Here is a 16,357-nt window from a genome sequence, read left to right on the forward strand (position 1 = left end):
TTCGAAGGAAAAAAATGCTCAAAAAGAAAATTCCTCGCGTTTCTTTTTATGCTCTCTTGCTGTCTCAGGCTTTCCGCGCCCATGCTGCCTGCTCCGCAACTCCCACTCTGCCTCGCTGACCTTGCCCTTGCATGTTGCCCTCGCCTCTGCGCTCGCTTGTAAACCTGAACGTCGGCGTTTAAAAAAAAAGAAAAGAAAGTCACCCTTTCGTTTTTTTTTTTTCCTCCACACCGTCGCGCATCTTCTGAGAAGCAAGGCGTCCGTTCACTTTGTCATCTGCTTGCATAGAGCTCCTGTGGTCGCGTCGGTTTTCAGAACATAAGTTTGTAGTACTGAGGCGTTGTTAATATAATGTGGAACTAAATTAACACTCGTTATTCTGAAAAGTTGGGTATTCTGAAGTATGTAGTAGTGATATAATTTTACATTGAAACTATTAACAGTTGGCAAGGGATTTTTTCGTTAATCTGAAAAGTTCGTTAATGTGGGGTTCGTTTTACCAAGATTTCACTGTACTTACCGGGGCCTTGAGCCCACATGATTCACTCAGTGATCTTGTCTCAGCATGATCTATCTAGACCTTCATGATAACATCCAGCACATATCCCCTTTTAAAGCACTATCTGAATGTTTTTGGCTTGAAATAATTTCAATTTTTTTCCGACACATTACTGATGTGTTTCACACGCAACTAGTTGCAGCCTTGAAGAAGACAAGTCTGGTTATGGATACGTCGGCTCAAGTGACGAATAGTATCAAAAGTTTTTCATCTTTTCAAGCTTCCATAGTCCCCTGCACTTGTTTTTTTTTTTTTATACAACTATGGCAAATATGCTGCCGGTCAGTGAAGTGAAATTAACTGGCTAGAACTAGAATAAAGCCTCAATAGTGAGGCATACTTAGTTCCCTTGCCCCTTGCCTTACAGCACAGGCCAAATGCTCATCCCATTTGATTTAGCAATTCTTTCTTGATGGTTGCTTAACATCAGTTGGATTTTGACCACTGCATCTCAATGAACTCATCAGAAGGCAAACCTTTCCAATTGAATTGCTCCATCATTTGTACAAAACCTAACAGCCTGGTAGAGAGATAACAGTGCTTTGCAATATTTTCAGACTCCGTAAACTCATGAGAAGTGGGTTAATGTTCACGCTTCAATGTGTAGGAATAAAGTAGAAAAAACAGAAAAGAAAACACCTGAGGAAACTGGGAAGGACTGCCAGGTGGCAACAAAGGTGCAGGGGGACTCCAAATCGCCTGGCTGTTGTCCACGGGTAATGAGGGGCTCAAGGGGAACCTCAGCCTGATATAAATGTGCACGCAGGAAAGTAATATCTAGGTCAACAAAAGTCAACACAAAATTTTATCAGTTTGTTTTTTCCTTCAATTTATAGTATTCATGAATAAGCAACGCAACCAAATCATAAAAAATATTTGCAACAATACTGTCACTCCCCTAAAGCTGAGTAATTTCTTGCAAAAAGTTAACTCTGTAGACTATAAATATAAAGCGAAAACTTTAAGTCATATTCCTGATAGAAATATATTTGCTAAGCATAAAACACTTTCATGTCACTCCCCCAAAGCTAAGTAATTTCTTGCAAAAAGTTAACTCTGTAGACTATAAATATAAAGCAAAAACTTTAAGTCATATTCCTGATAGAAATATATTTGCTAAGCATAAAACACTTTCATGTTAAAAAGTATGCCTACTGAGGTTGCGTTTGGGGAAAAAAAAGCACTCACAAAAGGTTAACGCGGTGATGACAACTTGATGAGCAGGCTGTATTTGCTTCTTTTTATACCTCATCATCGTCAGCCTACATTAGTGTTCACTGCGAAATGGCAACTTATCTCAATCATTTTCAATTCACCCCGAACTGCACAAGCTGATACCAGGTTGTGCTTGAATTTTTCTATTTCATCACCCCAGCAAGCTTTTAACCACCCTTGCCTGCGTTTCCAAACTCTTCGTATCTACTTCATTGCCCTCAATCACGACATCTAGCCACAAAGAGAAAATTTTGCAGGTAGTATTTAAATATTTTATTTAGTAGAGGAGAAACCACTTTATACCGTAACAAGTACACTAAAGTCAGCATGGCCACTCACTTGTCAACTGCAAGAAGGTCGTTGCCCCTGAGCGCATGAGGAGATGTGCAAGTGACATCGGAAGGCCTTGGGAGAGAGAAGTCCATGGGCATACGCGCTCCAGTGACCAGTGTAGGGAGCCAGAGAGAGAGGTCCTACAAGAAAGGGCAAGGCAATCGGGCAGTGCACAAACACTTTTCGAAATGAACACAGCTCAACACAAGGCAGCTTCAATGTATCATGAGATAAGTGGGAAAGAGAAAGACTAGAAACATTTTTCCTCTCATATTGCAGGCTAAAGTAGAATAGACAAAACATAGTAATACCGTTTAGTGATTACTTAAACCGATGGTTGTTCATTACATGGCTTCTTTATTAACAGATCATTTGCAATGACACATGAGAAGGCCTATCAGATAATCACCAGTTTACAAATTAAAATAACTAACATTAGTACTGTACTTTCCTGACCCAGAAAATAAGAGAAGTGTAGAAAGGAGTTTTGACTCTAAATAGGACGAATTAGCATCAAAATGCCATACAGATTATGTTACACCCGATATACTGAAGTTGTACACAATACAAAAAGCTTCCTCCTTTAAAGTCATGTACATAGCACCAGTAACTAGAAAAAGCAAAACAAATGGCATAGCAAAATACGTCAGCGATCTAGCTATTGCTTAGTGTTCTCGATAAACCTAAATATCGCAACGGGTATGATCTGATGAAGGAGAAGAGGAGGAATTAGTAAACTGGTAACGCCTACCGATGCCATCATTGCCCGATCATCAACCTCACTCTGTTATTAACATCCTTCAACCTTAACCGTAACAATATATACACCTGTAAACATTTTTAAAAACTGCTTATTTATTGTGCTTTAAAGAATCTATTGTTAGTGGCATGTCTTAATTAGAGAGGAGAATGCCATTTTTCTCCTCATAAAGAGACATGCCTACTGCAGCACCAACACAGAGTGGAGTGCTAACATGACCATGTGCCTTGTTATGTAGCTTCTGTTTATGTTCACCTGTAAAAGGCTTTATTAGGAAAATAAATGTCCAAGGAAGTGCCCACAAAATCTGTGATTGATATAAATAATTAGCTTGTTGCAAAAAGTAGACCACAAAAGTTCTTCAACAGCAATGGTTGCATGACTACATTCAAATGCATCCAAGTAAGAAATGAGAGTGCAGAGAGAAAAAAATGTGAGTAAGCAGGCATACATACGGTTGGTTAACCTGTAGACAGGGAAAGGGACAGAGGAAGCAAAATAAAAAAAGAAAAGATGTCAGGAAATTCAGGGCGAAAGGCTGGCTGCTTACATAATACAGTGAACAGAGCACTGCAGGATCCGACGCATAATACGGGCCTGCTTACACTGCTGGACACTAGATTTGAAGGCTGCCACCACATCATTGCCAGCATTACCCTTCTCAACTGGTTTAGAGCTTTCATGTAATTTTTGGCTTTCATAAACCAAGTGTTCATACTAAACTTAAAAAGCTAGTTCTATGAGGATACCATCTTAAGATACGTAAGTGGAAAAATGTTAAGCATGCCATTCAGTAAGAGAAGACGTGGGAAATGGAAAACATTATTGACAACCTTATCAACAACCAGCAACCTGTTATTGTCAGTCCAAGGAAGGACACATGCTTTGATGACGATGCCAGTGTAAAGGAGAAACACTCTGGGTACCAAAGACGGTTGAGAATTCAGGCACTTCTCACATACTACAATGGTTTCTAAACATGCATGAAAGTTCACAATGTGAATCCAAATTAAACTAGGTAACATTTCTAAAAGGCATTGTTGTTAAACTGACTTAGCATACTGTGGCAGCCACAAAGTGAACAGTTTCAAAGTTTCAAAGTGAACAGCCTCAAACTGAAACATTAGTAACACTCTTCTGTTAAAAAAAAATGGCTTGAAATTTGTAAAATTGCTCTATTGTTGGTAATTTTAAAGTAGACACGCTTCCTCATGCTTAGAACGCAACTCCATGTTTCACAGTCTTTCTGTATTTTTATGTAAAAAATAAACCAGCCACATTAGCAACGCTGAGCATGCACTGACAGCACAGTAAGCCGATGCTGTGGAAGCACTCAGGACGTGAAGCAGCACAGTTGAATACATGTGAAGGGACAAACCGCCATTCCCATTGTCTCCAAGAGGCCCAGTAGCCTCGCTATTGAATAAGCGAACGCTTAAGATGGCGTATGGTAATCAGCTAAAATACCAACCTCAGTTGTAAAACATCTGTCAGAATTAATGGTTCAATGAATGCCAACACTATGCAGAAAACAAAAATTAAAAAATGCAATTTGCTAGACCAGAGGTCGGCAACTTTTGGAGGCGGAGGGCAGAGTTTCATTAGGCCGACATGATGAGGCCCTCATGGCAAATCAGAGGGCAAGGGAGGGGGGTCTTTGAAGGCAAACAAAAAAATTCAGCGAATTTATAATAATGCACAGAAATATGCAATGTAAATCACAGTTTTTTGCATAACTTTACAAAATGCCAGTGTAAGAGAATACAGCCGCGCGAGAGGGAGATGCTCTTCTCGCAGTCTCTTCGTGTTGAGAGCGCGGCATGTAGGAGGGTTCACGAGCCATTTGCGCTTATGCCTGCCGAGATCGCATGCACATAGCAATCACAACGACACCCTTATAATTAAAGTTCATGGCTGCTGCTGGAGCAATCACAGCGTTTACCAAATCAAAACTATAACCATTTTGATGAAATTAAAAAGACAATGTTTTGACCACTTTTACGGGCATGGCACTTGATGGCCTTCGCACCTTGCAGCTAAATTTTGGTGCTGTGGTGCAGTGTGGCACTGATAGACTAGTATGGCACAGGTAAACAAGTTTGAAGCACAATGGCACAAATGATGCAGCTGTTCTACCACTGCATTTAATTATGCACTAATTGAAATTAATATCTAAAAACTGCTCAAAATAACATATTGCAACCTTCTGTTTATTGCCATAAAATATGAAGGGCCTTGGAATAATATAAAGCTGTGTAAAGTTTACACATTCACAGACAGTCCATAATTTCTACAATAAGGGGATATATACAAACAGGTTTGAAAAGCTCACCTTTCCTTTTCCTTTGCGTGCAAGTCTGCGGTGTGACTTTTGAATATCTGCAACAAGGCATGGCCACAAATGACTGATATTAAGTAAAAAACTTATTTAGACAGGTTACAGAACCCAACAGCTTTCAGAGCGGTTGTTCAACACTAAGCCCACTCATGCATATGTCAACATATACAAGTGCGAATTGGGGTGACAACAAAAAGAGCACTCGTCATTTTTTAAGTTATAGATACTGCAAGTTTATACATCTTGACAGCATGGTACATACGTAAGTGGGCAAAGCAGACAAAATAACAGGGCTGAGCTACACTCAATTCACTCATGCACTTGAACAAAATAAAAATTCAAGCAATGTCATTGCAATCATTTTCAAATCTAATGGTCAATCAGTCGTAACAAAGAAAAAGACAAAAAAAAAACGACGAACAGTATTAACCAGAGCAAACATGCTTATTGAAGCAGTTGACAAATGTAGTAAATAGGGTGACATCTAGAGTGGTGTGTGTGTGTGTGCGTGCGTGTGTGTGCGTGTGGGTGGGTGTGCGCCCGCATGCGTGCGTGCGCATTTGTGCCTCGCAGTGTAACCTATTTAATACATAATAAGGTGACCTTTGAATTTTAGACTATATACATGATTTCGATCTGTTATAGAAGGTGTGCAGCTTTCAGATACTGGGTTATTGATTGAAGAGCAGCCTGACATATTTAGATGAACTTAACTTCTTCCAAGTAAACTTCTAGATTTTCAGCAAGATGGTAATTTAAAAGTTGATATTGGTTCACATTAAATTAAAATGCTAGTACACACACGCACACTACAATATGGGCAAAGAAAAAATTATGTGCACACACACAGACACCACACATATGCACACACAAGTGCTACATTCCAATTTGCAATGTCGGTTTCAGCAAATGGGTCCCATATATTTACGGCATATTTTAAAACTGGGTAGACGAGTATTTTGCTCATCTACAAACGTATTAGTGTAGAGGATTTCAATACAGGCTTAGAAAAAAATCTTCAGCCTTAAGCCTGTGCAAATGTTTGAGCACTTTGAATATTTGAATGAATGATACAGCATTTCAATTCACCTATCTGATTATAATTTACATTATTCAAAAATTTTTTGTAAGTATTGGCAATGAACAAATAAACCTATATAAACCGCATGCAGCAGAAATCTGCGCCATCATGAAGCCCATATTCAAGGTTCAATGAACATACTACCCTCACATCGATTCATTTCTTAAGGGGAGACACGGGTATGGGAGGCCGAAAATTTTCCGAAAAACCGATTTTTTTGAAGTATTTTTTTTCATAATCATTAAGGTTTAAGGAAGCTGTTCCTAAAATATTATAGCCCTGTAATGCGTATTTGTCGAGTTGTTGGGTCGCAAAGTCAGTTTGATGACCATTTTCGCTTCCGAAACCACCTTAAAAACGGTCGTATTCAACGCCGCAGCGCGCGAGAACGGCACCAAGTAGCGCGGCCATTTTGGTCTCATTTTAAAGACGCATTTTTATATTATCTGTTCCGAGCAGAAGAATGTTTTTCATCTAGCAACAACGCAGCTATCACACATAAAGAAAAACTGAATACTCGCACATCATTGGTGCGTTTTTGTCACCTATCGGACGCGAAGGGATTCGTCTGCTAGACAGAGGCGTGCAAGCCGACATTTTGCGTAGAGGCCTAACAACGGCTGTGCATTCGGTGCAATGGCAGGCGGTCATCGGAAGTTCCGGAGTGCTCATGCGTTCGGAAAAAGGCGAAAACGGCGTCCAAGAGCCCGCACCTTATCACCAGCGAGACCTTCTGCCGCCGAGAACTCGGTAGAAGTAGGCTGTATCAGCGCTATCACCGCCGCGGCACGTGCTATCACCGCCGCGGCACCCGCGATAGCCGCGTCCCAAGATCACACGAGAGCTGTGCGCGTCGACACTCCCCTGGTTTCCGACGCTGAAAAAGTGGCCATCGAGTGTCGTGCGAGCGATGTTCTGCAAGATCTTTCATCGAAGTCTGCCACAAAACGCAAGCAGTCTTTCTTTCGAGACTCGGATGGAGCCGCAACGCCTGGTACGCCATTCACCGTTGTTAGCTTAGAGTTGGTCAATGAACTTCTTCAGTGTATGAAGTGCGGTGTGTGTGGCGGGCCTGGCAGAATCTCCAAGGAAGACCGCGAATATGGCATAGCCGCGAAACTTGTTCTCACATGTGACAAGTGCCGTAAACTGAGGACCGTATGGAGCTCGCCGAGAGCAGGGGGGACGCAGCGCACGGCCCCTTCGAAATTAACGTGCTCGCGGCTCGCGCGGCAATGAGCACAGGAAACGGGCAAACTGCGCTCAACGATATTTTTTCCGCCCTAAATATTTCACGGAGAGGCCTGCACACCAATACATACCAGGATTATGTGAAATTGAAAGGCTGCCGTGCGCGTTATTGACGACTGCGCGAGCACCGTGAAAACGGTGTATTCCGAACTCAACTATAGAAATCCTGGAAATATCGCCGTTTCCTTTGATGGAACTTGGCTGACCAGGGGCCACTCATCCCATATTTATGTAGGGACCCTGATTGAAATATTCACGGGATATGTGCTCGACTTCGTCGTCCTATCGAACTTTTGTTTGGGCTGCCAGCTAGGGCCGAAGGAGGACAATCCAAGGTATGCCGAGTGGCTAGCTGGTCACACTTGCCAAAAGAATACCTCCAGTAAGCCAGGACAAATGGAGGTGGAAGCAGCACACATTTTATTTGGCCGCTCATTGGAGAGACATGGGCTCCGCTACACAACCATGTTGTGTGATGGAGACAGCCGGGCCTTCAACAGTCTGCAGGAGGCACAGGTATATGGCTTCGTGCCAATAGACAAAGAGGACTGTGTCAACCATGTGCATAAGCGCATGGGCACAGCACTTCGAAACCTCCTGCAAAAACAAAGAGCCGAAGGAAAGCCAAGCCTTGGCGGCAAGGGCAAACTGACAGGCGAGCTGGTCACAAAGCTCACGTCATATTATGGATGGTCTTTACAAAGCAACCAAGGAAGCACTGAGGCCATGAATAATGCTGTCTGGGTAACCTTTTATCACGTAGCATCTACTGATGTAAGCCCTCAGCACTCTCACTGCCCAACTGGTGAAGAGTCATGGTGCAAGTACAACAAGGCTGTTGCCAAGCAGGAGACTCCTCCGAATCATCGCTACAACCTGCCGGAGTATGTGGTTGATGCCTTGCGGCCTATTTACAGGCGCCTCTCTGACAAGAAATTGCTGGAGCGTTGTCAGCAAGGCAAAACACAGAACCCAAATGAGAGCCTGCACTTCGTCATCTGGTCGCTCGTGTCCAAAAACAAACACGCGTCGCTTTTCACCGTTGAAGCTGCTGCGGCCGAAGCTGTCGCAAGGTTCAACGCTGGCAAAGGGAGAGCAGATGCCACCATATTGAAGGAGCTGCACCTGCAGCAGAGTGTTGTGGCTGCTGAAAGATGCTCAGAAAAGGACAGTCGCCGACTAGTGGAATCGGAGAAGAAGCATGAGCATGCTGAAAACTTCAAGCATGCCATGAAAAGAAAGCGCACCAAGAAGAGTGATGATGACTACATTCCTGGTGGCTTCTAACATGGTTAATACACCGATTCACACCTTTTCTTGTTAAATATAAGTGCTCAGCATGTTCCTAAACTTCTTTTCTCGTTTTCTCAAAACAACATTTTTCATCGCACCCTAAGCCATTGCCCACAGTATCTTTTGATGTAGCAGTTGGATTTTGATAATTCTTGCAGCATTTGAAAGCTTATACATTGATTAGTGCAAGAAAACCAAAAAAATGTAATATTTTTATTTACAATAGTGATTTATTTAGCAACAAACTTAAGCAACAGTTTCAGATTTCTAATGAGTATACTTGTTAAGGCCATAACTCTGGTACCAATGAAGCTAAAAATAAAATTATGGTTTTGTTGCACTCCCTGGCCTTCATGGAATGCTGTCATATCAAATTTGTAGCAATATTTTATGAGGAAGATGTCAAAAGGCTGGGCAGAATGCAAGTTTATGTAACAGTCAATATTTAAAGATCTAAAAGTGATAGCAAAAAACTAATTGCATATTTGTTTTCAGCTGTGAAAAATACATATTGTATTAAAATTTCAGCTGGAAATACTGAAAATTAAAAAAAGAATTTCAGACCAGTGTCTCCCTTTAAGTTTATAAGTTTGTTATATCGGTTGATGTGCTCTAATTATAGTAAACTTTAAACTTTTGCTCTGTAATTTTATACACTCCGTCTCCCAGGTCAAACTAAAACTAACTTAAAAATGCTGTGTATAGTGACAAAATCTTAAAGAGGCCCTGCAACACTTTTTCAAGCAGCCATGGAATATACTCACTAAAGGAGCTTGTTGCCTCGCAAACAGAACACTGCAGAAAGTTTTAGAATCCATCCGGTACGAGCAGTTAGAAAGATTTGTCGCACGCTGCAATTGCTTTACCACTTCTCCCGTCCCGACGAAAGTGCTGGAAGCTATGCAGGGAGGGATGGCACAAGGAAAGAAGGTACGCCTCGTGACCTTGCGCACTTTTTCTCTTTCTTTTTTTCCCCCCCTTCGAATGCTAAACCTTCCAGTGCAATCACGTGTGCATGTGCAGACATGTTGCGGCCTCCTGTGGTGGCCTGAGCAACTATAGGGTGTGCCGAGCTCAAGTCAGCCATTGGCATGACAGTTGGGCATACAACACAATAATTGTTTATTATATAGCATCATTTTTAAAGAAACCAGTAAGCAATTTTTTGCTGACTGAGAATTTGTTGTGAATTCCAGGCTGCATGCTGCACTTCAATATTTGCCTCGCATGTTCCCAGTGCCTTGACTACCGATCAGCAGAGTTTTTTATACTATGCTTGACAAGTGTTGCAGAACCCATAAGTGCACTGGTTTATAGTGTTTTGAATTAATGCATGGTGTCTCAAATTCATACACTTGAGTACTTTTGCTAAGGCTATTGGTCGCAACCAACCAGAGTACCATGCTTCATGCCAAAGCCGTGCGGCTTTATATTCAAGCTACTGTTGCTGCCGTAAGTGAAATCACATGACATCACATTCAATGGCACAAAACTGCTCCTGGCTGGCTAATATGAATGGCCCAACAGGCAATGAGAGAAGAGAGATAGCATTTAAGGGAACCACAGGAGCATCACCTGGAAGGCTGGACAGCAACGCACTCTGATAGAAGGAGCTTTGCAGTTTGTACTGTAGTCCTTGGCGCCAAGTCAATACTGCAGGCAGAAATTAAGTGCAATTAAGCATCGGTTGATTCTATACAGTGGACCATAAAAATCGGGACCTTGACCCCTTCCCTCATTTTCAAGCACTAAACAACAGCAATTTTTAGGATCTGTGCAAAAATAAAGGTTTGTATTTAGTTCCCTATAATGGATAATTAGCCATACCAGTGTTCATTATCATGATGTTTAGCAGTGCCACCTTGTGTGCTGTAGGGTCACAAATGTGCCATCCTTACCTTTGTGAGCTGGTAGAGGCAGTGCCTGAACGCTGCTGTATGGAACTGTGCACCTTCAAAGATACAGAAATTTCACCCTTTTCAGTTCTAGCTTTGATATTGAGAACCAATGCACACTAATATAACTTTTGACATGCCTGCGTGACAAAAAATAATGGTGGCAAACATTTATAGCAACTTGCACCTACAGAAAGTAAGGCTAGTTGGCAGGTATTCATAAAAGAAAAAAAACGTGGTGTATGCAGTTCCTATTTATTTATTCTTGTGACTGTGTCCACTAGCTTTAACATCTCTTTGCAATGAATCCTTTAGTAAGTGCAGCCACCAAAATTACACAGATGAATCTAAATATATTTTAATACTTTAGACTGTGGGTAGGCCTGCAGAAAACGCTGTCAAAAAGTGCCTAACTATTCATCCACCCATTTAACAGAAGGAAGCATGAATGACATCAGTCACCAAGGCCCATGCTACCTACGTGCAGCCAAGTGAGTCTCCCTAGTTTTCAACTCCACCACTCAAACTTTGGCTGAATACAGATTTAACCGTTGAGAATGAAAAATATAATGTGCCCCCTAACTCATTTGGCAATACAGCAAAACTTCATTAACTCTACTGTCATTAACTTGGACAGTCTTAGACTGACATTTCTTCTCTGGTGCCAGTAAGGACATGAATTACTACTTAAAATAAAAATTGTGTGTCTCACAAAGTGGTATACACGAACGATGGCATTCATCCTTCCAGTGACCTACTTTTATTGCAGCTTAAGAGGTGTACAGAATTATTATTGCAGATGACTGCAATCCCAGATTAATTTTTATGCCTTGAAACACTTTCAGCTCATCTGTTTGTTTATAGAACCTTTAATAGTCAAACTTTTATATGTGCCATTAATGCTTTAATTAGCATCTCTGCATTTGAAAACTGTGAAACTGAATCATAAATGCTCTAACATAACGCATAATAAATGTTAGCATCATTAGTTACGAGTAATTTTAGTGTCACTTTTAAAACGACTACCTATAATCATAAAAACAAGCACCCCGTCAGAGTGAAGTGCCATAGGATTATGTGCATTGAAACTATGGTGATGTTTAGAATGCATTTTTTTAATCGGATCGCCATATTTGGGAGAGAACAAAACAATGTTAGCATTGCAATATCAGTTAAGGTATGGTAGACAGTTAGGGTATGATGCGATAGGCACATTCTTCTGCTAAAATTTCTGTTTACATTGAAACAAACAGCACACCAGCCTATCTCACACACACTAGAGTGTTGAATGTGCCCCCTCAAAAAAAGAAAAAAAAAAAACGTTGCTTGCTATATGGTACATAAAATGCCACTAGTGTAAGAAGCGAGAAACACCTTGAGAGCAACCTGACAGCCAAGAGAGGGGGAGGGAGAAGATGGCTCCGGTTCGGTGCATTAGCATAAATTGAAGTAAAATGTAGCAAAGGCAGCTGGTGTACCTCCCACCTGCCTACACCAGTGGTTGGGTACCGATACCAGTCGTGGTAATGTGTGCGCTCCACAAGCGCTAATGTTGTGCACTTTGTTTTTGTCCTTCTATGTATTATTTGAGTATGAAACGGTGAGTATGAAACGGTATGAAAAGTCACAGACTTGTGTATCCAACGTTCATCACTAGTAATCACTCAGAAGTGCTCACGTACGCAAGACAATCAAACAAACACAAACATCCCGAGTTTGCAATTTTGGTGTGAGGGTCCTTTAAAAAAATCACCGAAGACGAGTGGACGACCACTTGTTTGCAGCACAAAGCAACAAGCAAAACTTGTTGCCTTGTGCTGCATTATTCAGAAAGAAACTTCTCGCCGAAAAATCCTTCCTGGTCTGAAAATACGATTGGAGCAAGGATCTTTAATGGACACTGCAACAAAATCTTCTAATGGAAAGTAGAACAAGTATGTTTTGATTGATTGATTTGTGGGGTTTAACGTCCCAAAACCACCATATGATTATGAGAGACGCCGTAGTGGAGGGCTCCGGAAATTTCGACCACCTGGGGTTCTTTAACGTGCGCCCAAATCTGAGCACACGGGCCTACAACATTTCCGCCTCCATCGGAAATGCAGCCGCCGCAGCCGGGAATCGAACCCGCGACCTGCGGGTCAGCAGCCGAGTACCTTAGCCACTAGACCACCGCGGCGGGGCAACAAGTACGTTTTAAAAGCATTCTTACTTTAATTTAAATCACTAAGCAGAACTAGTTGCACACTCACATTTCCCCCAATTTTTCAATGAAAACTGTGATGGGCCCTTCATCGGGTTCCATTTTCTGAATGTGAGCTTGAAACGATGCACTGTAGCCTTCCAAATCTCGAGTCAGTCGCACCTATTAAAAAGAATTGCAAAAGTTCAGTTGCTTGTGAAATTTCTGGGCTGAAACCAGTAGTGGCTCCTGAAGTAAAAAAAAATAATAAGCACTACCAAGATCGCCTACACAATGGCATGGCACACACATCACATGCACAGCTGCAATCTCATATGCGGTCTTTGATCTTGGAGGCTATCACTATCAATGGGAAACTCACAATACATACATATGGCTTCGCGTTTTCAGACAAATTAGAAAAAATCGAATAAACATAGCCAGTAAAATTCTAGACGATTCGGATTTATACGATAAGATCCAATTTTAAAAGCGAACCTTCAAAGCTCACAATCGTCAATCGAAAGGAGTGCACATGCATGAGTGGCAGCAACCTCGTAATGTATGCTTGCTTTTATTACAAGTTTTAACGTTTTAATACGAATAAACCTAGGTGTTTTGTATTCAAATATTTGTGCTTGTATGGATGTATGATTGCAGATTCAAACCTTTCAGACGTCTAACATACGCTTAGTGTATTCACATGTTTTTGTGTTCAGATTATCATTTTATTTAAGATCCTGGAGTATTGAGAAAACTAATAGGTCCTGTATCTTTTATTAGGAATACGAGTGAGGCTAGGAGAAAGAGCTGTGGAGCAGTTTGACGAGCTCCTTCACCTCAAAAAAGTACACTTGAGGGAGTTGAAAACAGTGCGCATTAACAGCCTCACTAACAGGATAAATGAACAGGAAGTGAGAAAGAATAAAAAGATAGAAAAACTAAATTATCAGCGATAATACAACACATTTTTATTGAAATTAAAATGAATAAGACATTGCAACAACTTGTAAGGCAATATTAAACACCGAATTTAGGAGTATTGGAGCTTTACAAGAAGTCCTATAAGTGCCACATTTCATCCAAAAATAAACTCTAAAAAAAACACCCTACAAATTAAAAAAAGAAAAGCTCTGAAAACACAAAACCCTACACTTAAAACAAACAGGCAATATTTTTCTATGGTCATACACTCTGCATCATAAAGGGCACTTCATTCCTGTAAGGCACCATCTGCTGCACGGGGCAAGGGCCCTGCAGCACTTTTTAAGCATGGTCATAAAACGCTGCCGATTGTTAGTAGAGGCTCCCAAGAACACATGAGCCAAATGTTATAGTGCAGCACGCGGCCTGGAATTCACAATAAATGATTAAAGTCAGCTAAAATTGCTTTCTCTTCCCTCGACAAATGATGAAAGACGCTCAAAAATCACTCGTAGAATGCCCGTCTATCAGCCATTAGCTGATTTGAACATGGCGCGCTCAATCGTTCCAGAGATCGCCGCAAAAGGCCGTTACTTGCCCACGCGTGCGCGCGTGATCGCACTGAAAAAGCCGCGTATTCAAAGAAAAAAAAAAGTGCTCAAGGCCACGAGGCGCGTGTGACGTTCTTTGTTTGGCCCTCCCATCCCTCCCTGCTTAGCTTCCAGCGCTTTCGTCAGAGCGAGAGAAGGGAGAATGCAATTGCAACATGTGACAAAGCTCCGTAACTCCACTTGCACTGGACCGATTCTTAACATTTTTGCGGCATCGAATTCGTTAGGCAATAAGCTCTTTCAGTGAATTCATTCTATGGTTACTCAAAAATGTGTTTCAGGACCCCTTTAAGCAAACAGAGGTGGGGCATACAGAATTTAATTTTATTTCTTGCAAAATATAAGTAACAATTTAATAGTGCTGAGAAATAAGTCACAAGGCTAAGCTTAAATTCTCATGTAACTCGCAGCTGGCAGCAGGTGCACATCAAAGTGCTGCACACGCGTTCTGATTACAAGACCAGCGTGTGCAGAAAGTATACCTTAGAAACACCAACGTAACACATCAGCCAAATATGAAGATGGCATGTGGTACTTTGAGTGCTCTAAGTCTATAGAGGAAAACGAGGAAATCATTAGTGATGGAAGCAGACGATTCCAAACTTGACGCATTCCAAGCTTGACGCATTGCATGAGATGACTGCCCGACCTTAGTCCTTTCTGTAGCACCGACATGCTGAGTGTTGTATGAGAGGAAAAAAAATTTAATTGTTTTGTGTACTACAGCCAGCCTGTCCTTACAAAGAGAGGTACTTTGCAGAAACTTTCAAAATTGAATCCCATTCTTCAACTCAAAGAAATGCAATGACAGCTGCTGCACAACTCACCAAACACTTAACCCCAGGTTCCAAGTCTGGGACCACAAGTTGTTCATTGCGAATTCTCTCTAAAAATTGGGGAAAAGAAAAGCCCAAAACAGAATCTCTGAATAACAACACGGCATCAAAAGCGTCACTTTCTCTGAATAACAACACGGCATCAAAAGCAAGTGACACATTCAACTTTGTTCTTTTCTCTTCCATTACAATTCAATCACAATTCCTGTACAAATATGGCACATCACAACAGGCACTCAAAGACTGGTTTCACTTATACTCTGTTTCACCACTTTGGTTCAGGACTACCAAAGCTACGAGGTGTAAGAAAGCCACACGCTTACGCAGCGAAACGTAGTCTTGCATGCAAGTGCCTTGAAATTTACAGAGTTGGCTAGAATTGGGGTTTTTTTGGCATTTTACGACAAGTCGATACATGATCATTTTATTTTTTACAGCTAAAGCTGTTATGAGATCACAACTCGGGTCATGCACAGTTGTATGCCGCCACTGGGTGTCCACAACCACATCATGCGAAATTAGAAAAAACAAGCTAGCACCAATGACACAGTGGGGCTCAAACCCGGGTCTGCTGGGTGCCAGCCCAGTATTCTACCACTGAGCCACACTGGTGCTTGGGACTTGTTGGCAAACTTGCCTCAGGCAGGCTTGATGTCGGGAAAGCAATCGCATCAATACGAATTATAAAGCGTTTTAAAACAGCGAAAGACCAACCAATCGTCGCACAAAGCAAATAGAGTAAAGAGTGGGTTGTCCAATGCTCCAACCCATTATAAAAGCTTGTTCTTGTTCCCCTATTAACTGTGGCACATATCCACTTCAGCCATGATTCCTCATCGTCGTCAACCACTGCATGAAAAATTCGCACTAAATTCCTTGCAAGTGTTCAGCGGATACCACGCTTCTAAGAAAAATGATGAAAACTAGCGAATGCCGACCTACTACCTAAAGAATTTTATTATTAATGCCCTAGTGGGTATCAAGCAAGTGTGCTTGCAGTAGTTACCCAATGAGTGTTCTGAAAGGCTCTGAAAAGCCACTCTTCTAGCTTTCGCTGTGACTGTGCTGTACCTTCCATG

The 16,357-nt window shown here is 41.6% G+C and overlaps 1 protein-coding gene across 1 annotated transcript in view; it reads right to left on the reverse strand.

Moving 5' to 3' along the window:
* Positions 1-16,357, reverse strand: part of LOC119162414 (uncharacterized) — a 71,893-nt gene that overhangs the window by 38,855 nt on the left and 16,681 nt on the right. The window contains exons 10-16 of the mRNA XM_075882236.1: positions 15,270-15,328; positions 12,978-13,090; positions 10,729-10,781; positions 10,406-10,483; positions 5,200-5,246; positions 2,114-2,247; positions 1,199-1,304 (exon numbers count right to left, since the gene is read on the reverse strand). Coding sequence (XP_075738351.1) covers positions 1,199-1,304; positions 2,114-2,247; positions 5,200-5,246; positions 10,406-10,483; positions 10,729-10,781; positions 12,978-13,090; positions 15,270-15,328 — 590 coding nt within the window. The remainder of the gene's footprint in view (positions 1-1,198; positions 1,305-2,113; positions 2,248-5,199; positions 5,247-10,405; positions 10,484-10,728; positions 10,782-12,977; positions 13,091-15,269; positions 15,329-16,357) is intronic.

This window comes from Rhipicephalus microplus, chromosome 2 (assembly GCF_043290135.1).
Source record: "Rhipicephalus microplus isolate Deutch F79 chromosome 2, USDA_Rmic, whole genome shotgun sequence".
Lineage (NCBI taxonomy): Eukaryota > Metazoa > Arthropoda > Arachnida > Ixodida > Ixodidae > Rhipicephalus > Rhipicephalus microplus.